Source organism: Cinclus cinclus, chromosome 23, assembly GCF_963662255.1.
Source record: "Cinclus cinclus chromosome 23, bCinCin1.1, whole genome shotgun sequence".
In the NCBI taxonomy this organism is placed as follows: Eukaryota; Metazoa; Chordata; class Aves; order Passeriformes; family Cinclidae; genus Cinclus; species Cinclus cinclus.
Window position 1 is genome coordinate 6,510,577 of NC_085068.1, and position 26,762 is coordinate 6,537,338.

Consider the following 26,762-nt stretch of genomic DNA (forward strand, 5'->3'; position numbering starts at 1 on the left):
AAAAAACCTCTCAGACATAATGATGTTACCCTTTATTAGGAAGCCATTAAAGAATTATTGGGGTTGTCAGAAAGGCCTGACAGGAACACTTAAGTCATCAGCTTGCTGTCCTCTCTTTCACCCCTATTCTTGGCCCTTCCTTTGGAGATGAGTATCTTGCACAAACAAAATTACCTTTGATTGCAACAGTTGAACTTCTGAGAGCAGGGAAAAGCAGCTTGCTGACTACAGGGAGTGGGGCTGCCCCAGACAAACACGGGAGAAGGAACAAGAAAAACAAGTTTTAATTAAAGCCACTTCTAGATTATCAATTTTCCCTTTTGTACCATGAAGTTTGAACACACGCCTGAAGAGTGTGATACCAGTGACATGTTACACAAGGCGATTCGGGGACTGAAAACAAGGTGGCAACGTGTGAACAGCAGGATCCTGCAAAGTGCTGAACATCCCCAGATCCAAGAGCCTGCACCACGCAGCTCCGGCAGGAATATCCCTTCTGACACCTCTGCTGACACAGGTCATACTCGTCCCTCCCAGAAAAGCTCATAATTTGACTTAGTGCTGCTGACAGGAGGTGGAGGAGCCGTCACCCAGGCACAGCCACGGGGGGCTCCTCTGTCCCTGCCCTGGGGATTTCCACAGCCTGCATCCCAATATCCCAGACCAGCGATTCTTAACCAGAATTTAACAACCCAACTTCTTGCATCAAATATTCTAAGTTCAATTGATGTAATCTGAGAGAAGAATTTGGGGTTATTTTTAGCCAGTGGTTGCTGCTGCTTTTTATGTATATACACTAAGGAGACAGCCATTACCAGGATCATTTTACATTATGTTCATGCATAACTGGATGTAGGAACACTTTTATACATCCATACGCACACACACACTCCCTACATTTTAGGTACATATTTTTTACATACATGTCAAAGAATAATTTTACATGCAAGGAACCTGAGCACACAGTGTATCATCCTGCCACTACACAAAACAATTCCCTTTAAACCAAGCAGTTCCATCAGTCTTTAGAGTCTTAAAATTTGTCATACCGTCAGAGAGAGAAATTAATCTATAGCATTGTAAAAAAGGAGAAGGCACAATGAATCGAAATTTGCAATTCATGGGCTCAGTGGGTTGTTTTTTTTTTTGTTGGGTTTTTTTTTTGGGGGGGGGGAGGGGGAAGGGGAGGAGGTTGACAAGGAAAGCTGATGGATTTGGCTTTTAAAGCTGAGGGACCAGCACCCCCTCCCCAGCCCTTTTTCCAAGTGCACAGCGCCTGTAAAAATTCCTGCGCGCTATTTGCAGGCAAGGTCACTGCGAAAGGGCATGGCTGGGAGCCAGGGTGTTTTTCAGCTGAGCTGCAGGGAGGGGAGGGGAGGCTCAGGAACTCAATTAGAAGTTTCTCCAGTCTAGCCAGGAGGCTGGAGCCCAGACTGCGGCTGTTCCGCCCCGCGCCCGCCCGCCCCGGCTGCCGCCGCTGACGCATCCCGCAGGCATCCCTGGAGGAGCCGGGGGAGCCTGGGCTCCCTGCCGGCCTCTGCAGCCCTGGCTGCTTTTCCGGCACGACATCCCGCTGGGGGATGTGCCCTGTCCTTTCCCAGGCGCTCTGCTCCGTGCGGGTACCGCTCATGGGCTCCGCAAAGCCGCCTGCCCAGCCCGACCCGCACCCGCCGCTCCTTTGTCACCCTCTGTCACCCTGTGTCACCCTCTGTCACCCCGGGACGCGCGGGGCATCCCCAGCCAGCAGCTCATTAATTCTCCGCGGCCTGATTTGTCTCGAGGTGGAGGAGGGCCGGACCGGGGAAAGCACACGGGATATTTGAAATATTGTCGAATGTCACCCAAGGGGAACCTTTGCCCTAAAATTGTCACACAATTTCCCTGGCTGGGACTGTGTCCAAGGCAAATCCATTCAGCAGCACCGCATGACTTCCTCTCGTGCCTCCCGGACAGGCAACCCTCAGCAGAGGCTTAAAGGAGCACCTGCATGGGCAGAGCTGCTGCTCCGGGGGCTGCGCTGCGTGCAGGGCTCCATCCCCAGCTCACCTCACCTGCAGCTCCTTTCGGGTTTCTGACCCAAATTCTCGGCCCGTGAACGAGCAGCAAAGGCTGCTAGACAGACACCAAAATCTGCCCCCATAGTGCCTGGGAGCTGAGTATGAACGAGTGTTGGGATCCCATAGACGCAGCGTTGGCTACTTGTCAAACTGTGAAAAGGTTACTCGCACTAAATACATAAATCCCCCTCCCCCCGTGCTGGTTTTCTAGTTAATTGGAATTAATTTGGCACATCACCTGGGAAATGAATCTGCCTCTTTAATCATCTATGGAGTATTTCATATGGACCCTTTGAAAACATATCCATACAAAGACATTGACATCCTCCCCAAGTATTCACTTCCCTCTCGGAGTTTAAAACTTCAGAACAAGAGGGTTAATGAACCAGCAGGACCTTCCTCTTTTGCCTGAAAACTGGGCAGCACTTCCATAATTCCATAATTGCACGAGGAATCCTGTGCTAACAGGCGCACGTGATAGCCCAGGAAACCCTGAATTTGCTCTCCAATGCAAGGGGTATTTTTGTGATTCCCATCTCCAGGAGCCTCGTGTTGCTCCCCCGAAGCCAACGAACACCAGCCTATCTGAAATTAGAATCCATTTTCTGGTTTTTAAGGTCATGTCACCTTAGATTTTTTGATAAAGGCTGAGCAGTGCTTGCCTGAAAATAAATCCAGCCAGTCCTCAGAGGCGTTGTTGCATGTCAACTGGAGGAAGTGATTAAAAATTAATGCAAGAGAGGAGATAGAGAAACCTGAAAGGGTGTGCCCATAAAACACACTTTCAATCTGTCTCATCAGCAAAAGAGGGAAGAAATCAGATTCTTATAATACCAGAATCCAGGGAAGTGGTTGGGGCATGAACTCGGTGTTCTTTTACAGATTCACCCCGGACAATTAACAACAAGAAACTCCACGTTACCACAGAACTGTTTCTTGCTTTCCGGGTGGGGATGCTGGGAGGAGGGGGAAGGGAGCGTGGGGGTGTGGAGGTACAGCTGTGGGTGGCAATTACACTGCTGGGATGTGCAATCTCACCCTTCTGAACAGATGGGAGTGAGCTGGCCTTGGACCATTCACTTCTGCCTGCTCTGGGTATTGCTTTGGGTTTTTTCTTTTATTATCGTTTAAGGTCCTCGTGAAACAACCTTGAAGGGATATAGAAACTGTTTCTCAAGGCTTGTCTGTGTTTGGGCACAAAAACAGACACAAGCGGAGCAGGAAAAGGAAAGAAAAACGTAACAGCTTTTCAGGAAGTGGAATTCAGAAGTAAATTTGGTGTTTTACACGACCTTCATGCACAAGCTTAGGTCTGACATACTTCGTTTGTCTGGTAATGAAGATCTGAGCAATCAGCAAAAGAGCAGAACCTTCCATGTCCACTCAAGAAATGTTTCTCCCCCAACTGGAAATGCACTAAGTTCCCCAGCATAGCAATCCTGTTTGGAACTTGCATGGTTATTTGGATTGTAGTAATTTAATTAGCAGATATAATTTCTACTTAGATGTCTGGCAACCAGCAGGATTCAGTCTTATTCTCCTAAATAGACCGAACAGTTTATTTGGAAAAAAGCTAATTTTTGATTTGAAAAAAAAAAAAATTAGGTAGAAGGTATCCAAATTCATGGGATTAGCAGCAATATTCACAATTAAGCTTCATGAGAATTCCCAAAAGCTGGGGCTGCTATTCTTTCCAAACCTCTTCCCTTTCCTGACCTAGCTAAAAATCCCAGTCATTTCATTAACAAGTTCAGACTTCTGTGCTCCTCACTGAAGGGTCTTAACCTGTGACCTTTGCCATTTGCAAGCCCTCCTGACTCCTCCACGCACCAGCATCCACCCTTGGGACTTCCAGGTTTTACTGCTCCCTCTCCAGTACTGGCAGTAGAATGAAAGATGGAAATGAAGATTTAAAAGGGACGATAATAAATGCAGAGCCTTTATATTATGCCACAGCCTGTATGTTGTGACAAGAAGTCGTGGCTGTGGATACCAGCAAGGGCTGGAAGGCCCTGGAAAAAAGCAAACATGGGGCATTGGAGCAGGACCTTCACTCCAGAGTTGCACCCCAGCACTGCAGTTACTGAGATAAATAAATAGATTCAGCAGGGGAAATCCTCAGAAAATCCCTCAGGAAAAAAATAAGGAGGACCCTCACAAACCTGCCACTGACCCCTGTGAGAGTAATGGTGATGCAAAAACCCACCCCAAACAGCAGCGCACGTCACTTGAAGGGGAAAGAATCAATAGAGAAATGGTCCCCTCATAATTTCTTCTCCTGAGCATAGAGCACACACGACTTTTCTTAATTATTCCTGATGTTCATTGTAGGTTGCATCATTTTGGAACACCGACGGTATCATTTTTAAAACTCTGGTTGCCATGGCAGCACAGAATGTGGCTCTTAAATGTACTCTGCTTGCACATTCCTCTGATGAGAGGCTGCTTTTCTTTCTTTTTTTTTTAAGAAAAAAAAGCATATCCACTGAGAAACATGATATAATGACAAAAAAAACCCCTAGAGAACAAGCATAGGAAGAAAATGGTGGCTTAAAAAATATGGGGGGGAGGGGATAGAAACTGGGCTGAAAAACATAGCCAAGAGGACACTTTCCTTTCAAAGGCACAATGTAAGCAGAGCATTTTGGGTTCTCTCAGAAGGCTGTAAATTCAGACAAACCCAGTCACTTCCTTGGTGACAGCATTTACAGCTCTGTATTCAGCCTTTGTTTCCCTCTGCAAGGTCCTCCCGGGCCAATTACTCAAACCCAGAACTTTAAACCTTGAGCAACCTTTGAAGAAGTGGTGGCAGGTGATAAGGGCCAGCCAAGCAGACACTCCCTCACCTTTCCTGTGCCCCTCTTCGAGCCTGGGTGGCTGCAGGAGCTCCAAAGGGCACAGGAAGAGCCAAACAGCCTCCTGGAACACACTGGCCCCACCAGCAATCCCAGTGGGATACAGGAATTGCAATTCCAGTAAGATACAGGAGGCTCCTCTCAAATATGCAATTTGTAGTGGGAATAGTGAATCCTTGATACCACCACCAAGTCTGGCACTCCTAATAATGATCCCTTAATAATGAAATTTCCAGCTGAATGCAGCAAGGCTTTGCCATCCCTGCCCTACACACTTCAGAGGTATCTAATTTAGAGCCCTATGGGTGTTTTTTCTGGTATTGTCTCTATTGCAAAGGTCCAATCCTTTCCTTAGGAATCTCCTAAGCAATAGCCTCTGCTTGCATTGCCAGGGCCCTATTTGAAAAGGAACAGCAGAACAGGGTATTTTTTGCACCTCACAGGGCTGTGTTCTTCAGCACAAGTAGCTGGGTTTGAAACTTAGTTTAAATAAGAACTGGGCCTCATCAGTGATCCCCCAGCCTCAGTCATTAAAAACATGGGCTGCACCTCTTCCATGGTAACTGCTGTACTCCTGCCTTCCAAAAAGAGCCCAAAAAGAAAAAAAAGCCACTGAGACTTGCTTTTTGAAGTGCTCCTTCCCTTCTGGCTTCCACCAGCAGCGAGAGTGAAAATTTAAATTAAAATCAATTTCTCCAAATGTTCAGTGCAGTCTAGTTTTGGCACAAGCTCTCAAGCCATTTTATCCCTCCCTAACAAGCAGCCTATCAAAAAAGATAACCCTCTAAGTGCTTCATATAAGTCTATAAGCAGCATTATCTCCATTTTTGCAGGCAGGTTAACAGACACAAGGATTTTGAGTCCATCACTCAGCAGCAGTCCAAAATAGAAACCAACTGCCCAACCTTCACACCCGTGCCCAGTTCTTAATACCCCCATAGACTCTGACTGTAAGAAAATTAATTATGTCCTAGGTCAGAAAATCAGCTGGAATGATGTAAAAAGGGAATATATTGAGGAAATGAGAGAATGACACAGCAACCTCCTGATCTTAGTAAGGTCACAAATTGTTGCTCCAGACAGAATAACCAAACGCAAGTTTGTTCTGCCTGTGGGACCGCTTTAAGATTTTGGAAATAAATGTTTTCACATCCCTTCATTTCTGGAGGAGCAAGAGAGAAGGTCAACGCACATCAGGTGCTAAAATCAAGATAAAGAGATCTAATTGTCACCAGCTACCCAGTCATTACTCGGGCAGTCGATGCAAATTCACCATCAGCTTTTGGCAAAGAATGCAGATTTCTGGATTTAAAGTTTATGTGCTTTTTGTCCCTTGCAGATTTTTCAACAGCTGTTAAGTCCACATTTCAAATACCCTCAAGCTGACCATTATCATCATGATGCAGGTATGATCCAACAATAATCTCATCCTACTTCTGTTCATAATCACAAGGTATTTTTCTGTGTTCTAGAATCAACTCAAAGAGGGTTACCCTCACAGAAAATAGTTAATATTAAACACATGAACAAGACTGATAGCCACAAAATCAAAGTAAGAAAATAAAACTCACACAAACCTATTCACTCCATGTTTTCCTACATGGGAAACTTCTTCAGAACTTCACTGAGGGGTGAAATGAGGAGGGAACCACCACAATCCCAAAAAAGAAAGGACATTAGGATGCAAACTAAGTAACAGGCCTCTACTGATAAAATATTGGACTTGGAGTCGTGTCTATGTCAGATTTTTACCATTTTGAAACTGAAGCATTTAGGAAAGACAGCACAGCTGCCATGGGAATCTCTCTTCCCCCTCTTCCCTGCTTGCACAGGTGACTCCAAATTTGTTGCTTCCACAGCTGCACAGTGCAGTCCCCGAGAGCTCCCAATGACTTCCAGGAATGGAAATGGGCTTGGGGGATCACAGGCTGCCAGAGCAACGGGCTTCGTATTAAAAAACCCCAAACCAACCCACAGAAACAGCTCTCCTGCAAGAGGACTCAGTTTCCATGAGACTGAACAGGCTGAAGCACCTCACATCAACACTTCCTCTTTTCCCTTCTTTTTCTACTACTGCTCTGTGTGCTTCAAAGCTCAGGAATCACAGAATCCACCTTCCCTGCCCTCCTCTCAGGTGCAATAGCCTACTTTCTTTATTTGGACAAGCTGAAGAGGAGGAGTGGTGTCCTGGCTGGGTCTGACAGCTGATGCTGCTTTTATGGGGGGAGATTAACTGTAAACTGGATTGTGCCCCGAGTTCAGAGTTCAGCCTTATCTACAGAATCCTTCCCCTCTTTACACATTCCAAGGGTTCTTACAACTTCAAGTCACTCAAGCCTGCAATATTAACTCCTAAACAAGCTCTCACTGAACTGCCTGAAGGAAAAGTGGGTTTAGAAATTTTTTTGACAATGTATTTTTAACTGCTCCAGTTTGCAGAAACAAAACAACTTTCACTTCCTTCAAAACAATCCATATGTCCATTTTTGTGTCTGTGCCATCGAATGCAAATCATTCTGCTTTCAAGTTGTGTACAAATACAGAGCAGGCACTTGTCACTGCATACACCAAAAAAAAGCAAATCATCTTGTAACCAGTTGCACAGCCAACAGGGACACCTCCCTGTGACCCTGCCTTTTTCAGATTCCCTCTGGAAGTCCAGCTGGGAATCAGATCTGTTCCACCATTCAAACAGTGACAGGCAGATTTGGTGTGATGCAAATGCTGCAGGATCATTATTTCCTGGGACACAATGGCATTCCTGCTTTGGCAGTTCAGAAATTGCTCTGGCCTGATAACCAAGCCAATGGAATCTGGCAAGGATTTGGGGTTGGTTTTAGGACACATCTACCAATGCACATTGGGGGGTTTGGTTTTCTTCCTCCACATTTCCACTGCATCCAGTGAGTTTTCTCTGGGATTATGTACTGAACTTCCCAGCAGTGGGAACTTCTATTGTATTTTTACTACCTCCAATTTCTACCATAATACAAATAAACTGTGACTAAAAATACAGGCTGTGATTGAATAACACTTTGTGGAACACTCTATGACAAACCTACAAACCAACACAAGCCTCACTGCTTCCCAGAACCTGAACCCTTTTGAGGTGGTTTTGGTTTGGACAACCAAAAACAAATATTCACTTCCTCACTTTCAATATTTTGTGACAAAAAGGGAAAAGTTCAATAGCAGCCAAGATGCTGAACTTTGTTTGTGAATAACTTGTTGCACTGAAACACCACCAAGCTGCAATTGGGAAGTTCAGGGCAGGTGCAGCTTAGGCTTCAGGAGGGAAAAAGAGAGCTGAAAAACTTTAGGTTTATCTTATTTTAACTGGGGGAAATAGAAAAATGCATATTTCAAATACTTCTGAATTAATGTCTTGAATAATGAAATTTAAGCCTGCAGCACGCAAAGCTTCACCTGGCAAACCCCGGGTTTGTCAACAGGCATGAAGGAAATGAGTCCCAAAGACAAACCCAAAGACACCACAGTGACCCTGGACACAGCCCGTGCCTCTCCTCTCCTGGCACTGCTTTCCAAAGAGCATCTCAGCATAGCCTCTCATCCAACACTATCTGCAAAGCCCAGCTTCACTGGAAAAAACCCCAATGCTTCCAGTCAAGACAACTGAGGCTCCCCTGGAAGTATGAGAACACAAAAATTAAGACCTTAAGCGCATTATAATCCCTCTCCTTTTCCTATGGAGATCCTTATCTTAATTAAGCATGTCTTCATATTTTTACCTGTTCACAGCCTTCATTTTTGATGAGCAAATGTTTCTTTTTGAGCCTTGTATTGCATAATTTAAAAAAAACCACACACACACACAAAAAAAAAACCCCCAAAAAACCCAACAAACAAAAAAACCCCACTACCCTGACACATTAGCCTGTTTGTAAAGCAGCATCTGAAATTTCAAGCCCTGTTTCTATATTTTGACTGTGTTCTGTTACTTAGGCTACCCCAGCAAAAGCTCAGGTCTCCTGCAGGCTTCTCTGGGGTTTTCTCCAAAGGTGCCTGTGATGGATTAGGAAAGATCCCAGAGATGATGAAAGCTGATCTGCAGCTGGGGAACGTGCACTTCTCTAACAGTCCACCTGGGCAAAGCAATCAGTGCTCTTGGATATTTCTCCAAAGATACATTCAAATTCTGTGATACAGAACAGCAGCTCTGCTGTGATTTTGCAGAAAAATGCCCCATTACTGACTACTATCAGCAAAGCTCTTGAGAAATCCATTTGGAAAATATTTTCCTATACCATTCACAAGGAAATGAAAATGTAATTCAATGACAATGCATATGAACAATAAGACAAATGTCTTCAACAAGAAGAAGTAATGCACTGCTCTGGTGTTCAAGTGCTTTAATGATTATTTGTCCACTTTTTGCTTGTTTGCTTATTTAAATAAGGGGAGGGGGAGAACTAAACTACCACTACTACATAAAATGTTCCCAAAGCACAAGGAATCCCTTGTGAAACAACAGAAGATAGGTAACAGAATTCCATAACAGAACTGTAGGAATAAACCCATCTTCCAGTCAGAAAGCAAGATATTTATCTGGGATAATTCTTCCAAACCCGTCATCACAATTTAAATACAAGACACAAAATACACGTTACTTACCCAACTCTACCATCCAGCACAGTCAGATTAAAAAAGGGGGAAGGGAGGTGTGATTCTTCCTCCTTCTCCCCAAACCTGTTCACTTTTCAGAATTTAGGTTTTTTTGTGCCTCCTGCCATAGAAAATCACATTTTCCAGAATTATGTTTCACATTTTCAAGGGGAAAAAAAAAGCCTAAGGGCCCTCAAAATGGTTTATGAGTGTACTGGGCACAAGTAAACTGCAGTCTACAAGTCCTTCAGTGGGAAAAGAGTTCCTGCTGTTAGGAAAGAGAGGCCAAAATGAGACACAGCTGTTTCTCCCGTATTTCCAACCCTGCTCCTTTTCCTACACTCAGGCTATTATTCCAGACAGCTGTGAAGTCTTGCAATTGCTTTGGGTTTTGAAGTTTATGTCTTGTTTTAAAATTAAGGTGAGCACTCAGCTTCTCTTAAAGAATAAAAAATTTCTAACCTTGATAGCCAACGTTATTTCTAGAACTTTCAGTTTTGCTTGTGAGAAAGAGAAGGAATGACTGCTTCCCCTAAAAAAACACCAGGAGCCATAAAAAAAGAGACAACAGCCCTGACCTGCCTGGTGCCCTGGCCAGAACTGAGGATGGTCGTGAAATGGGACTCCTGAGAAGGCAAGGGAAGGTAATAAACACACACACAAGAGCTCTGACCTTTTGGGGCTTGGATCCACACGGAGCTGCTGGACAGGACTGCTCCTGGGGAAGGACACCTGGGAGCTGCAGGGGCAGCTCCTCACTCAGGGCTTGCAAAGCCTTTGGAGGGATCCAGGGTCTGGACCCAGGAACGAGGGAGGCAGGAAAGGCAACAGCTCTGGACAGCCAGGCTACAGACTACTGTTATCTTAATAAATTTTATGCAATTTAAACGTCAGGTTGGATGCCAAGACAATCCAAGAGGCAGCACACATTGAAATAAACAGCCTGCAAACAGATGAATTAACAAGAGGGAGAAATTCCGACTCGAGTCGATTATGCCCTAAATTACCCGAGTGGATGCTGGTGGAGTATTTCAGCACTGTTCATGCAGCATCACCTGCACTCCTCGCTGCCCTGCAGCACCACCCCAGCAGCAGCAGCTCTGCCAGCCCTGTGTGAGCAGGCAGATGGTCCCTGATGGTCCCTGCAGCAATCAGGGAGGAATGGTTTCCTCCTGACCACTTTCACACTCGCTCTCAAGTGACAGGCACTAAATCCTGACATAAATCACTCACGCCTGCTCCATCTACCCACCCGCCACACAAAACGGGGATGTGTCAGCCTGTTTCCTACAGAACCACCCTCCCAGCCTCCTATTTGAGGAGGAATCGTGTGTCCTATGCTTTCTAACGTGCTTTAATAAACGTTCAGACCAGCCTTTCATGCTCAGCGGTTGATTGATAGCAATTAGCTGGCACTGACAAGGATATTGCTTGATGTGACAGACCAACAAAACACACCAATTTGTGCCAAGAAAATGTGTTCAAAAAAGGTGGTACATCTATAGCTCTAACAGGGCTCCTGCACTAAAAAATTAAATATAATGAGCATGTTCAGTATAAATAAGGGAAAGTGGCACCTCGCTGCATGGCTGTATATGGATTTAATAAGCTGTGCAAGTCCTGCCACAGGACAGGCATGGTCGTTTGGGTTTTTTTAAATCATTGCTGTGGTAAGAGTATCAAAGCAAAATTCAGTTTTATGCTAACAACGCAACTTCATTACCTTATCTCTGCACCTAACACCACATTCAGCTAGGCCAAGTCATTCAATTTAAGTGATTTTATATGCCAATAGTGTTGTTAAATAGCAGGCAGGAAAAGACACAGTTCAATTGTCATGCATGTCAGGAGTCTGGCACACACTCCCTTGGAGATTTAAACTTCTCTTTAAAGGAGAGCAATTAAACTGTTCATGAGGAAACGAACACCAACATCATTCCTACACTGAAAAGCTGCACCCATTTCAAACTAAACTGGTGTCAACAGCAACAGACTCGTATTTTTTTGTGTGTTGTACTTAAAATTAAGATGTTCCTAACTGACAAATCTAAACAAAAAGACCATTCTTATCAGATCTGTTTGCACACATTCCAAGTACAGCTGCACTGACTTAGCTGCAGGAGTTTAAATTCACCCATTAGGTTAAATATTATGCAGATTTTCCATGTGGACACAGCATGTAGTGGATCCCAGATGTGTAATACCTTAGTGCCCAATTCTACAAACTGCTCACCACTTTGTGGAGGCAAAAATCATCGAGGAAATGTCACATTTATTTGAAAGAACACACTGAATTTCTAGCCAGTCAGGACAGGAAGAGCCATGTCCCAGTTATGGAATGCAGGAAAGGGCACTGGAAGGGGATGAGGCACCTGCAGCCCCGCTATCCAGTCTTTGCTTGTTCAGCAGCAGCATTTTAAAACAAACTAAAGCAAGACAATCTGTGCCAGGGCAGGATATAAACTTGCACAAACTCTGTGAGAGCTCTCAGCTCTCCCCCTGGACAGGCTGGGGAGGAGAAGAAAGTTCCCTGTTCGAGGCCAGGCAGAATTGTAGGACAGGAAGGAACCACTTGGCCAAGGACGTGTGTTGTGACTGGACGTCCCCCAGACTGGGGCAGGTTTCTGTGGTTTCCTGCAGACAGTTGTGACTGACACAACCAAAAAAACCTCCTCCTTCCCCTTCCTGTCTCATGACCTTTAGTGCCACTTGTTCAGGTTTATGTGTGTAACCATTTCTGAAGCACACTCTGATTTGGAGAGGCAAAAAAGCCCCCCATTCTTAACTCAGAAGGGTCAGAGCATGAAAAATGCTGGAGAAGTTTTCCTAATGTACCACAAGTACCAACTGTTCTGACTCTTGAAGGGTAAGAATAAAATGACTTTGTAGTATTTATTTCCAGCTTTCTACTACTAGACACCTCCCCAGTATGTCTAGATGAACATGCCTTGAGTGTGAGAAGTTTCACAGATACTTACTTACCTAAATTTCACTCAGCCAAACTTCTGGATTTACAGTTACACTTTTAGACTCAAGCTCTGGGAAGCATTGCTAGTCAGGTCAGATCACTATTCTAATGTGAAGCATCTTTAAAGCACATGGTAAATCTTAATCATTTTAAGTCCCTAAGAGAATTATCCTAAGCAACTTCTAAAATTATGTCCTGAGAATTGGGATTTCAAAGTAAGCATTTCTAATCTTCCATGCATCATTAGAAACCCTCCGGCCCTCAAAACTAACCCTGCCATACTCCCCTTGGCTACAATACATTTTGGTTTAATTCCCCACTTTTGGAATCCAGGCCCACCTGGAGTACTAGCTTAGTCTAGGTAGTGATATTTTAATTTCCATGTCATTATAACCAGGCAAAATGGTGGTTGCAATTCCAGCTTCTTTAGCAATCCACTGTGAGTGTGACAAGGCCAGGCTGTCAGGATGGCAGCACCAACTGGAGATTCCAAAGGCAAATTGTTGGTTCAGACAAAGCTCAGCCACCACAGCCATCACCTCCTCCTCGGGTGACGCTCAGCCCCTGGAACTCGAGCACTGGGAGTGAAGCTGTGAGTAGATTTGCATGGCATTCCGAGCTCCTCAGCAGGACACTATATTGAGCATAAACTGGCTGTTTTAATAAAAATTGCTTGGCAACAGGGGTTTGTATAATACAAACATTTCTACATAAAAACCCAAGGTAGCTTTCTCATGTGATTACAGCCGGGTCCACAGTAATGCAGACCAGATGTGCCTTCTGCATTCCAGCATATTTGTTAATCTGGAGGTTCTGTGCTGTGTGGGAGGAAAAAACAGTTTATAGAATGATTCATATTAACCAGGTAGGGCTGGTTTAAAGTGCTCCTTATTATTCAGAAACAGAAATTAATCAGGTTGTCTTCTTTAGAAGAAAGAGATTGGTCTTTTATCATCCATCACTTTAAAAACATTACATGTTCACAGCTGAACTTTCCTTGTATTGTATTCTCTCTCCTGGTTTCAGACACTGCTCTCTGACTTATGCCATAGCTGTTTGAACACCTTGAGCCCCCTCCTGCCCTGCCATGGATGGGGCTGCCTGCCCAGCAGTGCCTCCTGCTCTTTTGTTTTCAGCATGAAACCATCGTGGCATTTGGGTAATGCACGAAGTGCATCTGTCAGATGTTACTCCTGTCACATCTGGGCAGCTGGAACTGGCAGAGAGGGATGGCCACGGAGCTCAGTGGGAGGAGCTGTGACTGCACACATCGTGCGAGTCGACAGAAGAGAAAGCCTTATATAGTTATTCCAAGTTTTACTTTCCTTTGGTGTAATTCAGAGAAGTATCAGAACTGCTGAATCATTGATGTGTTTGCCCCTTAATGTCATGGGCTCCTGTGTCAGCATTGCCCAGAACTGCTCCAGAGACAATACCTCATCTCTTTCAAAAGGATTTCGTGCCTTGTTCTGAACAGCACACCCCAAAATCTTCATGTTTTCCTCCAGGCTCTGCTGCTGCTGTAGCAGAACAACTTTTATAAGCTACTAATTGTGTTCAGGAAAAAAGAAAAAAGAGTAACCAGCCAGCCTGCCCTTGCCAGCTCATTGTTTGGGAGCTGCCAGCCCGCTCCATCTGAGCACAGCCAGGCAAAGTTGAGGTTGTGTTTGATTCCTGCATTCCCTGACAAAGTTGAGGTTGTGTTTGATTCCTGCATTCCCTGACAAAGTTGAGGTTGTGTTTGATTCCTGCATTCCCTGACAAAGTTGAGGTTGTGTTTGATTCCTGTATTCCCTGACAAAGTTGAGGTTGTGTTTGATTCCTGCATTCCCTGACAAAGCTGAAGCCCTGTTTAATTCCTGTATTCCCTGACACAGCCGAGTTTGACTCTTGCCTTGCCCAGCACTGTGAGCCTGCGCTGCCCAACCTCCTCCCGGCACCGAGACCATGGAGAAAGGGGTAGGAGGGGCTCGAGGACAAGCCATTTTACAGTCTCTCGGCATTCCAGTCCGCTGCCTAATTCCCATCTTTGGAAGAAAAAAAGAAGGGGGAGAGGACAGGCTGAACTTTTGACCTGCAGCGCAGACACCCAACCAGAACAGAGAAGAGCCATAAAGGTGTCTGTGCAGGGCCGGGATCTCACGACAATCGTCTGCAGCTTGTTTCCTCACCATCCTCCTCAGAAAAATGTTGATTACTTGTTTTATGATTGCCAGATGGTGGACTCTACTGAGAGCCTTCTTCATCCCCGTGACTGCCTGACCCCACATAAAACTGGAAGGGGCCGAGCCTTTCCCTTCCCATCCCACACAGAGGATGCAGAGACCTCCAAACCTTAAAGAAGCCGACCCCATTTGTACCAACGTTGTTTCCAATTCTGTGTAAGGAATTCACACCCGCATTCAGAACCAGTGGCAGCTCAGCCATTCGTAAAACATTACACTACACCAAAAGTACACAGCAAGACCAGGAGGGGAACACCAGATGAGCTCCTTGCCCCAAGGAGGGGATTTAAACCTCGCTACTGCACTGTACACAAGGGGTAGAGATGGTCTTAGGGATGAGCATTTCACAACTATTTCTCTTGGCTGCTGTGCAGTGAGTGAACACAGTCACACACAAAGATACTGGCTTGTGGACACACACCAAAAAAAATCCCAATATCTATTCCAGAATGACCCATGTGCATACACTGCTCCAAATAAAAGGCATTTTATGCCATAGTGCCCAAGGAGCTTCCACAGAAGAGCTATGGAATACAGTGAACTTTTATTACAGACCAGAATCCCAGGCAAGGAGCTGTTGTGGAAGTCTGACCTCTTAATTTTCTTCCCACTGCCCTGAATTTCCCCACATGAGCAAACTCTGGATTTCCAACACCACCTGCTTGGGCCAAGACTAAGCAACACCACAGAGCCCAGAGCTGGGAGGGAACATAGTTCCCTTTTCTACTTCAGCTGCAGGCAGCTCTCTCCTGTTTGGCCTTAACTGTCCAGATTCTTTTCCCTGAATCATTTTTTAACTCTTGCTCTACCCCATCACCAGAACTATCCAACTTGTGAATGCACTACAAAGATCCTCTTCATCTCTCCCAAGCTGACACAATAGAAACCAGAAAACCTCCCACCAAAACCCAAAAAAATCCCTCATGGATTCATCTTCTATAGAAGTCGAAATTGCCACTGGGGAGGCAGTGGATCCACCTGTGATTCCATGTTAATAAATTTGGTTATTGATACACCCTAACCATGTTCCTCGGGCCATTTCCTCACTTCAGCAGTGTCACGTGCTGCTTCAGCTTTAAGGACTGGTGTAAACCAGCTTCTTTCAATACATTCAGCTGACAAGATTTTTATTGCTAAAAAAAAAATCCCTGGACACCAAAGGTTCTTCCCACAGGATTATGAAGCTAAAGGCACTCCTGTCCCCAGTTAATCTGCACTGCAGCTGGTGGGCTCTCTGCTGTCCCACTGCAAATGCCAAATACGAGCAAATATGGTTTAAGATTCCATTCTCCCAGGTGGGAGTGTGCACACCCACCTGCTGATCCCCCCCAGCTGAGGACGAGGCAGTTCCAATGCCAGGGACTGCTTGGCTATAACTTCAGATTCCAGTAGTCAATCAGAATTAGTTTTTCACTGGAGACAGCACTGGTAGAATGGAGAGCTGACAAACTCAAGGGAGGGAAGTCCCTTAAGGCTCTTAAACACAAACTTCCCAACTCAAGAAGCCCTTAAGCCACCCATTACTGGTGGGAATATATACTGGGAAAAGCATTTCTACATGCTCAGCCCAGTCTCTTTCCTTCATTTGTCCACTGTTGTCCATTTTCCAAGTCAGGGAACTGGGGTAGGTGGATGAGCAGAATGGTCACTCTCACACACCACAGCTGATAAAGTATTTTTCCTTCTAACTCCAGTTCTCAAGCAGTTCACACTCAGAGCTGGGTCGCTTGGCCTTATTCTGTTTTCATTCCCTCCTTCTCCCATTCCTCCCTCTGCCATTTTAACTGTTAAAACCCCAAAGTTCACAACCTCACTGTCCTAGGATTCCCCTCAGATATGGCATCCTCCCCCACATCAGTGATAAATAAGATTTACAGGGATGGTGACTGCATCATCCTCTAATCTCCCCCCGACATACCAACAAGCCATAAAGTTTAGTGTGACCCCCTTTCTGGGGTTGTTTACAATACAATCCTGCTTCAGCTTCTGTCTTGAATAGCTATCACGAAGGTCACTTGGACCTAATTGCTCTGGGTGCCTCCTAATGACCACAAATAGCACCTTTTTAATGAGCAGAGAAGGGGGAGAAAGAAAGAAAGAAAGTGAAAAAGAAAAGAATTCAGCCTTTCAAACCCAGAGAAAGCCTCAACTCTGTGCTTCTCAATTACACACAACTTTAACTTCTGCTGAACTTTACTAGAATATGCACAGGCAGGAACTCAGAAGGTATCTTAATTTTTATCACCTAGATTTAATTAGGGGATTGATTCTCCTCTCACATACTTCAGTTGGATTTTATTGCTCCCTCTACTCCCTTAGGTGTTGTCTTTAGTGTGGTTCAGAACAAGATCTAACCACAGCAGCACAGAGTCACCAGTACTGGGAAGAAGCCACAGTCACACAGAAAAAATGAGGACCAGGTTGTTTTAGGGAAGAGTTTCTTATTTACATGTGGATTGCTCAGGCTCAATCACCACTTAAGTGTTATTTTTCTTGTATGGATTCATCCTGCTCTGATGAAATTTTCTAAAATGATACAAACCCAGAAGAATTCTGAATGCTCATTATTTTTCTTTTCCCTGTGATCCTGATCTGACTCCTGCTAAATAACAAGTCCAAATACTTGCAGGGATCCTCAGGTAACCCATCACAGAACAAAATCAAACCCACAGAGGTGCACAGTGTATGTTACATCAGACAACTTCAAACACATTTCTGTAAGTTTGATACAACAGAATTAAAACAGTAAATAACTCACTGAGTCCCCAAAAAGTAATGAGTATCATGGTCAATGTAGTCTAATATTCCATAACGAACAGAACCAAAAAATATGAACACAGTTTCCCAACTGTCCCACTTGGGGATGAATTTACTTCATCTCTGATTTTATAAGTACACACTGTTCTGGAAGGGAGAACTTCTTTGGGAAATTCAGCTTCATCCTTGTTGGCTCTCCCCCTTTCCCTACTTCCAGACAAATGGAAGGGTTTCTAATTCTGTTCCCATTATGGAGTTTTTCTCACTCACTACTATGACAAAGGATAGATTATTTTGGCCATACTGAGTTATCTTGCTATTTGCTGTAAAACCTACACCAAATTGAGAAGTAAATTCTTTGCACACCTTTTTTTCTGCCATTTTTGGTTTAGGATTTTGTATTCTGTTTTTCTTTTCATGTAACATCTGGTCAGCAGAAGGGCTGATCCACCCCTCTTCTTCACTGCATGCATGTAACTCACATCCCAACACTAAATACAGACCACATGAATCCTTCCAACACTGCCAGAGAGGCTGATAGTCTTAAAATACTTACAAAAATGCAGGAAGTTATTTGCTGAATTTAACATCCACTTCGCCTATAAATGAGTTAACACCAGGGGAAAAAAAAGAGGGGTTTTTTTATTAATTAACACAAGGCTGGGAAACATTTGGAGAAAGGGGAACTGGAATGTGGATACCTTTTACAGTGGTGCCTGAATACAACTGGAAGTCTTAAAAAATTAGGCATTTACCCAAATAACCTTTATTTTTCTTCAGCAAAGGGACAAATCATCCCAAAATCAGCCCAACCCAGAAGGGACATGAGCCAGACCAACTATGTACAGCTGAACCAGAGGAAAGGGACATGAATTCAAGGCTCACTATAAAGCAAGATACCTAAAGTTTGAGTTTATTTACAATCAATTCTTGCTATCATTAAGAGGTTTAGGTAAATAGCTAAGCATCTCCTTCAGCATCTTCTCCGTACAGTAACATGCCACCAGCAGCTCTCATTGAATTAAATGCTGGCTTGGACAGCATGTTTCTGCAGAAAGCTCTCCTAATATGAACTGCCATTCCCACAAAAAAGTGGAATACAGTTTAGGGGAAAACCAGAGCTAAACACAATTTCCATTTTACAAGGCAGCACTTCATGGGAAGGACACTGAGATGTGTCAATCTGGTGCTGTGCAATCCCCTCCTGTTATTTACACTCGTCACAAACTCTACTTTGAATTCAGCTCAGGGCGTTTTGACATTCATCCAAACTTTCATCTCCCCAGAAGTGAGGTTGGTTTCTGGATTTTCTACTTCTTCAAAGAGGTACCATGTTACCAAACAGGATCCTGCCTAGTTTTTTCTGTGTACAAAGGGCAATAATAAGTCTTTCCAAGAGCTCACCAGGCCAAAGGCAGCACAAGGATTTTCTCCATACGGGCAGCTCCCAACATCCCCTCAGTTAATCCCAGGCTACGTGGGATCCCTGGGAGCTGCCAGGGCATCTTCCTCATGGACCACACAGCTTCCTCCAGGCTGGAATTGTGACACCCAGCTTTTATCCAGGTCTAGAGATACAACAAGGAGGTCAGAACATCACACTGGAGGCAAAGGCTGCGTGCCAGGAGGAAAAGCTCATCAGGACACAGCAGAGCCTGGACCAGAGGGTTCTAATTGCAGGTCCACCAGAAAACTTCTTGTGTGGCCACAGACAAGCCGTGGGGTGTTCTCTATCTCAGTTTACTCCTCCAAGGAGCGGATAAAATAAAACTCTTTGTCAGAGGGTCACACAACGGCTGTTTAACATATGTAAATGTTCCAACAGTCTCCAGCAAACTAAGCAGGGAAGGCAAAGCACTGCTGGGGGTGTTGCTGTAACTGGGTCCCGACAGGCTGGGATGTCACTGGGGCAGCCATCTGAACGCTGAGCACACACAGGTCTCTTTAAACGCAAAAGCAGAGCACTGTGAAAGGAGTGTGTTCCTAATCACGCTTCCCATCACAGCCCTGGCTTCCATTTGCCCTTAAATCCCAGCGCAGCAGCTCTGTGTGCATGTGCCAAAGAGCACGGCCGGCCTGTCCTGATGAAAAAAGACTCGAACAAATCCTTCCAGACAGCATTAGAGAGGAGAGGAGACACCACCGGATCAAAACAGCCACCTGGAGTGACCTCTCCTGCTCCGAGACAGTTACATAAGCCCGGAGTGGGAACCGCCAGGAATGCGGCACAGGAGGGAGGAAGCGCTGGGGCCAGAGGATTCCTGCAGCCGATTCCAGGCAGGTGCTTCTCCAACACTGCAAGGCAGGGACTGTGTCCTGCAACAGCAACACTCATCACCCACAGGGCACACTATCCCCAAGAGCAGGTGGCACCACAAATGTAAGAAGGGACATGTTGGATGAGAAGCGAAGCCTCTTCCGTATGAGAGAGCTGAGGAGTTACACCTGAACAAAACACAGCCTGGTGGATGTTCGGACACACCCCAGGATCCCCCAGCTGAGGGATGAGAAGCCCCCAGAGAGAACACAAATACCTGCAGCATGTTTGTTCCTGCTGGGCCCAGCTCCTCTGCCCAAGGACAGTGTGTAAGAAGTGTTGGAGGGGCTGAGGGACACGCTCCAATTCTGTGGCTCATTAAGCATATGCCTCTGACTCAGGCATTTGGAAAACTGTGTGCCAGGATCAAAATAAACCCAGGGGAAAAAAAAAAAAAGTACCACCTTTTGAACTCATCTATGCAAGTAAAAAGTGAACAGGCTGAACCAAGATGTACCAAGAGTTTTGGTTAATTCATTTTGTTTTCTGAGTATCTCCACAGTCTTAATGGGGAGTGGCAAAGGGCATCCTAAAGATCTTAAACACTCAAACACTCTTTATCCTGTAGAGACCCAAAATAGCATCTTGTGATGTACTTGTGAAATTCTAAAGAAGTCACACAAAAGCCCAGAAGCCACAGGCAAGGGAAAATGGAGCACAGCAACACAACTTATGATTGCAGGACCACAGGAACATGCAGAAGAGGAGAGAGACACATTCATTCTCTGAGTTGTGAATGGGAGCCTGGGAACAGCAGGTTTGGAAGAACTTTTAAATGGACTTTTAAAGAAGGGGCAGGGGTTTCCCAGCACTGACCTGCCACCAGTAAATCACTGAGTTTGCTGGCTTTTTACTAACACTGCCCTGCTCGAGAGCCTCCACAGTTCCCATCAGGATCTGACTGTAATTGCAAGCTGCTCTCAGAAGATACTCCGGCACAGATCAAAGAGTGCTGAACACTTTTAAAGGCTTTAGCCAGGGACCTGTGCTGTGGATAATTTAATTAACAGTTCAGCATCCAACACATGACTGCAGCCAACTCTGATACTGCAAGTCTTCAGCCCCTTGCAGAACAACCCAGGAATATTCCAGGAGGGAGAATGCACCTCCTCTTGCCTGTTGAGGCAAGTAAATGCAACATCTCCATGCTTCCTTTCCTTGTTCTTCTTCTTACTTTAGAAGTGTTCCCTTTATTACATGAAGGAAATGTTTTCTCCCCTAAGATGTTCCTCAAAGGACCAAAATCCAGGCCGCCCCACTGTCCATCCAACTGCAGCCATCCACGCTCTGTGACGGTAAATTAATGCTTGATGTTACTCAGAAGGGCCCTGAACCATGGTTTAGAGCCCCAGAGCACTTTCAGAGATGTTCTAAGAGTCATTGCTGAACCAAGCCTGCTTACAGGAGTGGACCATGGGCTATTTCTCAATCTTTTCAAGTAGAGTTCACTAGAACCCACTGACCTCCACCCTTAAAGAGGAAAGAGCAAAACGAGCCAACAAAAGAAGGACAGGAGAGATTCTTTCTTGTTAAAACCCTATTTCTGTAAAAACAGAACTGGCTCCTTCAATCTGCATTCAGGTAGTTCTGCTTTTGCTCAGTTCAGGTGGGAAATAGATAGAAAATGGAGAGACAAACCATGTGAAGAACTTCCATGGCTCCAGTGAAAAGCCACCTACCAAGCTCCTTCAGCCATCCTTACGTGAACTCCATGGATTTTGGTTCAACTGAAGCAATATATGAAGGACAGTAGGCTGCTGAATTTTATTCTCTCAGGAGAGCAGCACAAGGCTGTGTGACTGAGAAACAGGGAGTAGTGAAAAGTTATCTTGTATTCTCCATAAAAACATGAACTCAATGCTCCCAGTTTCTCTGTAGTCACACAGATTTTCCAGAAGCTCAGTAGAGTTCACAATTTCCAATCTTATATGGCAAGTGAGAGATGGAACAGAACAGATTTTTCTTCAAATCAACTACTAATGTGAAATTACTTCCATCATATCAAATTTTGGCATCAAGTGCAAAGAGAGATCTAAAACCTCAACTCTATCCACGTGCACAAATAGGAGATGGGAGCTTCATTTCACTATCATCCAAACAAATGATGCCTTACCCCATCACAGCCATTGCAAAGAACAAAGCAATGCCAAAAATCAAGGAGGAAAAACTTGATGGACCTTGCTGTGTGCTCAGCTATCCATTAGACATCCATTTACATCAGCAGAAATAAAAGGTGTCAGGACAAATTTGGGCTATCACAACGTACCAGCTGCATGGTACATCGAGAAATGAAAGTTTTGAAAGAGTTGCTTGCACCTTTCAATATTGGCAATTTTAGAATGTGTACATCTAGTACTTTTTGAAAAGCAAGCCAACACCAGGCACGTCCAGCTGCACACACAAACTCGTGGGGGCTGCTGAAACTCAGAGGCAAAGAGCAAATCCTGCTGCGGTTCTGCGGTGTCCACCCAGCCCCGGTGCAGTGGCACAGGCTCTCCCTGTGCCGTCTCTGCCCTGTTTCCTCAATCCCACACAAAGCACAAGTGACATCTCGCTGGCACCAGCTGACTGCCACCATGCCCATCAGAGCTCACACTGAACTCTGCAGATACATGTGAATATGGATTTCAGAGTCACTATTGTATTCCCCTCCCTGTAGAGGGAAGGGATTCCCCATCCCCCACCGCTGCATGTGCAGCCCTCTCCACCTCATTTCCATCTGGCTGACGCTGCACTAACGCGGAAGCTCCAGCTGGATCCCACAGTATTGTCTTGAACATTGTGTTCCAGCCGAGCTGAACTCGAGGAGCCTCCCGGCTCCAACACAAACGCCAGGGTTTTACGGACACGCCGGCTCTGCCTGCCAGCCATGCCCCTGGTACTGCCGGACGGGCTGGAAGCAGGGCTGGCTCCTGGAGCGGGGACAGCCTGGGAGCAGGGCTGCTGCCTCATGGAACCCGGCCAGTTGTTGTGCTCCGGGGGTTTTGTTTGGGTTTGCAGACACTGCTTCTTTTCACAGCACGCAGACAAATGGGGAGACTCTCCCTGGCTCCCTAATGAGAGGAGGTTTGCTCAAGAACTCCTAAAACCTTCCCACACTCACCCAGTGCTTCACTAACTGATTTTAGAGCAGGGTTCTTTGGAATAGGTGAGCCCACAGCACTCAGGACACACACACAGCTCCCTGTATTTGCATTTTCCCTCTTCCCCAGAGGAACACAGGAGAGCCTCGGGCCACAAGGGAAGCCAAAACCTGGTTCCCAGTTCAGTTACCAAAAACACTGTAAAGCAGCAGCTGGCATTTCAGAGGGCACGCAGGTTCTGTCAGCTACTTCAGGCAGAAAGCTCAACACCTTCTAAGAGTTAACAGGACTGGGCTGCTTAATACTTTACCATCATCGAACATGGTAGGAGGCCTCCCATGCTGGAAACTCCTATGACCCAGTTAAATACAGTGACCCAATTCTACTATGACAGGAATGAAGCCCTCTAATTTTCTCCAACAAGAACCATTTCAACTAAACAAATCCATTCCAGGCGAATCAGCCCTCAAACAGAACAAAAATCTGCAAAATTCCTTTTTTATTGCCACGACTCACCCTTTCACAGGGCCATTCATGTCAGTACATCTTCAAGCACTTTACAAATTAAGAAAGCACATTTAATATAAAGTAATTGCCCACATTTAAATTCCCCTCTTGCTTTCAAAGGTAAGAATTCCAACCTCAAATCAGGAGACCTTCCCAGTAAGCACCTGCACTATTCCAGTGGTGCTTTCCAGGCAATACTACTCCTAGTAAATGTACAGACTACTTCTCACTTACACTCCCTTTGTCAGCTGAGCAGAAGGGAAGGCACAGGTGCCATGAAATGAGTGTAAGCATATTGGAAAGTATCTCTGGTACATCCCAAAAAGATCCTCTGTGAAAACTGCCTGACCTTTGCTCAGCAGAATCAGGTGCTAAGTGACACAGATCTCTCCGAATGTGACAAGGTGAAGCCAGCCACAAATACAGAGAGGAAGTGCCAATCAGTGCACTTGTGTTTCAAACCACGGAACAAAGTATTTCTTTATGTGAACCTTTTTTACTATTGTGGAAAGTACTGATTTACCCCAGTCCTCTACCTGATGCTTATTGATAATACAATTTTTAAATTAATAAAATAAAAACTTTCGAACCTATTAATTTCAAACTGTCAACAAGTCATGGGTGGGAGGAGGGGGAGGACAAAGGAACAGGTCACACCAAATTTTTTAACCTTTCAACAGTTCCCACCAGCCACAACACCTGGGTGTTTAGTACAGGTCACCCCTGTGTGCTCACACAGCTTTTTCAGTGTTGTGTCAGGGGTAGAAGAACCCACATGAAAAACAACAAAACCTCCCAAACCTTCCAAATGGACAGAATCCAGCCAGCAATTCCTGCCTCTGGTGAAAACCAACCAGACTTTTGTGTGTAGCACCTTGCTTGCAATCTGGAAAAGGTTCTGTCCTCTATTAACAAAACCCGACATTTAACAAAAAGTTTGAATTTCATTCCATCTTCCACCACTGAAAGTAACTTTTCTTTCTCCAGACAATAACCTGAATATGGGGCCAAAACCTCCCCTAAAACGTGTGAAAATCCACTGCATCTCTCGAACCATTCGGCTTGACAGAACTTGTGGAAGAGCGGACTGTGGCACTCCAGAAATTTCTTACAGACTGGTAAGAACAACAGCAATGCTTAACTGACTCTACAGCCTTTTACGTTTCTTTGTGTTACACGTTCACTTCTTAATTCTTTATATCCACGTGGAGTGAACACCATGGGCTTTTAGAGAGGAGTGTTAATGTCCTGGCCAAAAAGCACGAACCCAAAGATGTCAGAAGAGGAGGAAGCCCAGTTCTCTATTCAGATCAGAGCTTTGACAGGTTTCTCTCTGACCTAAACCCGTCTTGCCAACACAGCAGACTAAATCTAAGATTGCTGGCTCTGAGCAGGGACAGATGTTATCTGAGAGCTGTCATTACACCACTGAGTCACATCACCTGAGAAGACCTCTGGACTGCAGGGCTGGGATGTTATTACAAAGCACATGGTTCTCAGGTCTGTCTGCCTTTCAACAGCTGCAACCCAAACATGAAGTCCTATGGCAACTCCACCAAAGATCTTCCTTCCTTTTTTTTTTTTTTTCATAGACAGCACAACAGAAAAGGATTGAAATACTGGCAGAGCTCAAGAATAACATCCATAAAATCTTAAAAATGAATTCACAAATTCTTCATGTGACATCTGGGAACACACATTTATGATAAAATAAGCAGGGTTTGGCTGTATGGGCACTAGCATCACTACACAAGCCATGTTCCTTAGTTTCTGCCTAAGAACATTCTCCCTCCACATGCCAAATCCGTGATGGTCTCCTTTACAGCGCTCCTGCCCTTTTCCCACTCTGCCTAAAAGATTCAATGAGATGAGGATCACGTCTCTCCTTTACAAACTGGAAACCCTCCCAGCTCTGAGCACCCTTTCAGAGCAGCTGCACTGCGGAATTGATTAAAAGAGGAAGTTTTCCTTGACACCAGAGAGTGACACCGGGGAGACGACGCTTGTGCAACCTCCTTGTGGGGCTGTGCTCTTGATTTCCCTGTCAAAGCTCAGTAGTCAGGAATCAAAAATAAAACTACAGCAAATTGTTTCATCACTATTTCTCCTCCCTCAGCAGTATGAGTTGTATTGTAGGATCTCACAAAAACCTCTACAGAAAAATAGTACAGACTTAGTTTGACAGGAGCCTTCCTAGGCCTCATCCCTAAAATGTCACCAGAAGGACTGCACATTCACAAGAAATACATTTTGCTTTTAACACAGTGCCAATTAGAGGAGCAATTGTTTGGCACTTTCTCTTCTGAGTACGTCACCAGCTTCTGAGGACAACACTCCCTGTCTCTGCCACTGCCTAAATTCAGAGCAACCACAAGCCTGTAATGAGTAAGGTGTGAAGGCCAAGGTGAGGTAACGTCTTGGCACCTTTCATACATATTCATAAAGAAACAACAACTCTCAGCGCTAACACACTCCTGTGTATATGTAAAATACTTCACAAAATTCCTCTAAAGAGCCTTGTTGGGCAGGAAGGTAAATATTGTTAGTCCTGTTCACAGAGAAGTGAGGTGACTTGCCAGGGAAGTAACTTGCCCAAGGTCACCCAGTTAAGTGGTGTCAGGAGCTGGACTATAAAAACCTGCTCTTGCCTCAGTCTTCTGCCCTACCCACTGAGGCAGCATTACCTCCCTGCACCCTTGGTAATTACAATAACACCACCCATGAACAAGTTATACCTAGCAAACACCAAGTAATTCCAGAGGAGGGATGAATGAACTCCTATGTAGTTAATTCCAGGAGCTGATCCAGTCCAGGCCTGCCCACAAACAGAGGGAAATTCTTTCACATACACTGAAAGAAGAAAGAAAGACAAAGAAGAAAGACAGAAGTGAAGTGTTCCACATCAAGTGAAGCATCATAATCCCCGAGCAGGAGCTAAACCAGACTGACTGCCCCAAGGACAGAGCTGCCTCAACAGGGACACAGTTTTTCAAGTGCAGAAATGTCTCGCTAACCTGACTTACCCTGCTCAGCCTCCAAGGTGTGCTTGTGGCTTTAAATATTTTCTTGTTGCTGCTTTGAAGGCAAGAACAGACACGATCTCCCAAGCACCCACTGCTCCGCAGTTGGGGGGAGGAGGAGGAGGAGGAGGAGGAGGTGAATACTGTAGCTAGCTGAGAACTGTCAGATTGTGTTTGCCATCAAGGAATGCCATTTCCCAATGCCTGAGTTTAACTCTGGAATGAGATGCACGCTGCTGCTGACCCCTGTGCTGCCACTCCATAGACTCCCTTATCTCATCAGCCCCTGAGCATCCCATCCTCACTCCTCCGCGTTCATGTTCCCAAACTGTCAATCTCCCCGCAGTGAC

General features: G+C 45.1%; 1 protein-coding gene across 2 annotated transcripts in view; it reads right to left on the reverse strand.

The window, feature by feature from the left end:
* Nucleotides 1-26,762, reverse strand: part of SKI (SKI proto-oncogene) — a 94,347-nt gene that overhangs the window by 48,733 nt on the left and 18,852 nt on the right. Inside the window, exon 3 of one of the 2 annotated variants that reach the window (XM_062507760.1) lies at nt 22,511-22,619. The exons of the other annotated variant lie outside the window; for it this stretch is intronic. Within the exon in view, the coding sequence (XP_062363744.1) occupies nt 22,511-22,619 (109 nt within the window). The remainder of the gene's footprint in view (nt 1-22,510; nt 22,620-26,762) is intronic. 2 annotated transcript variants of the gene reach the window in all.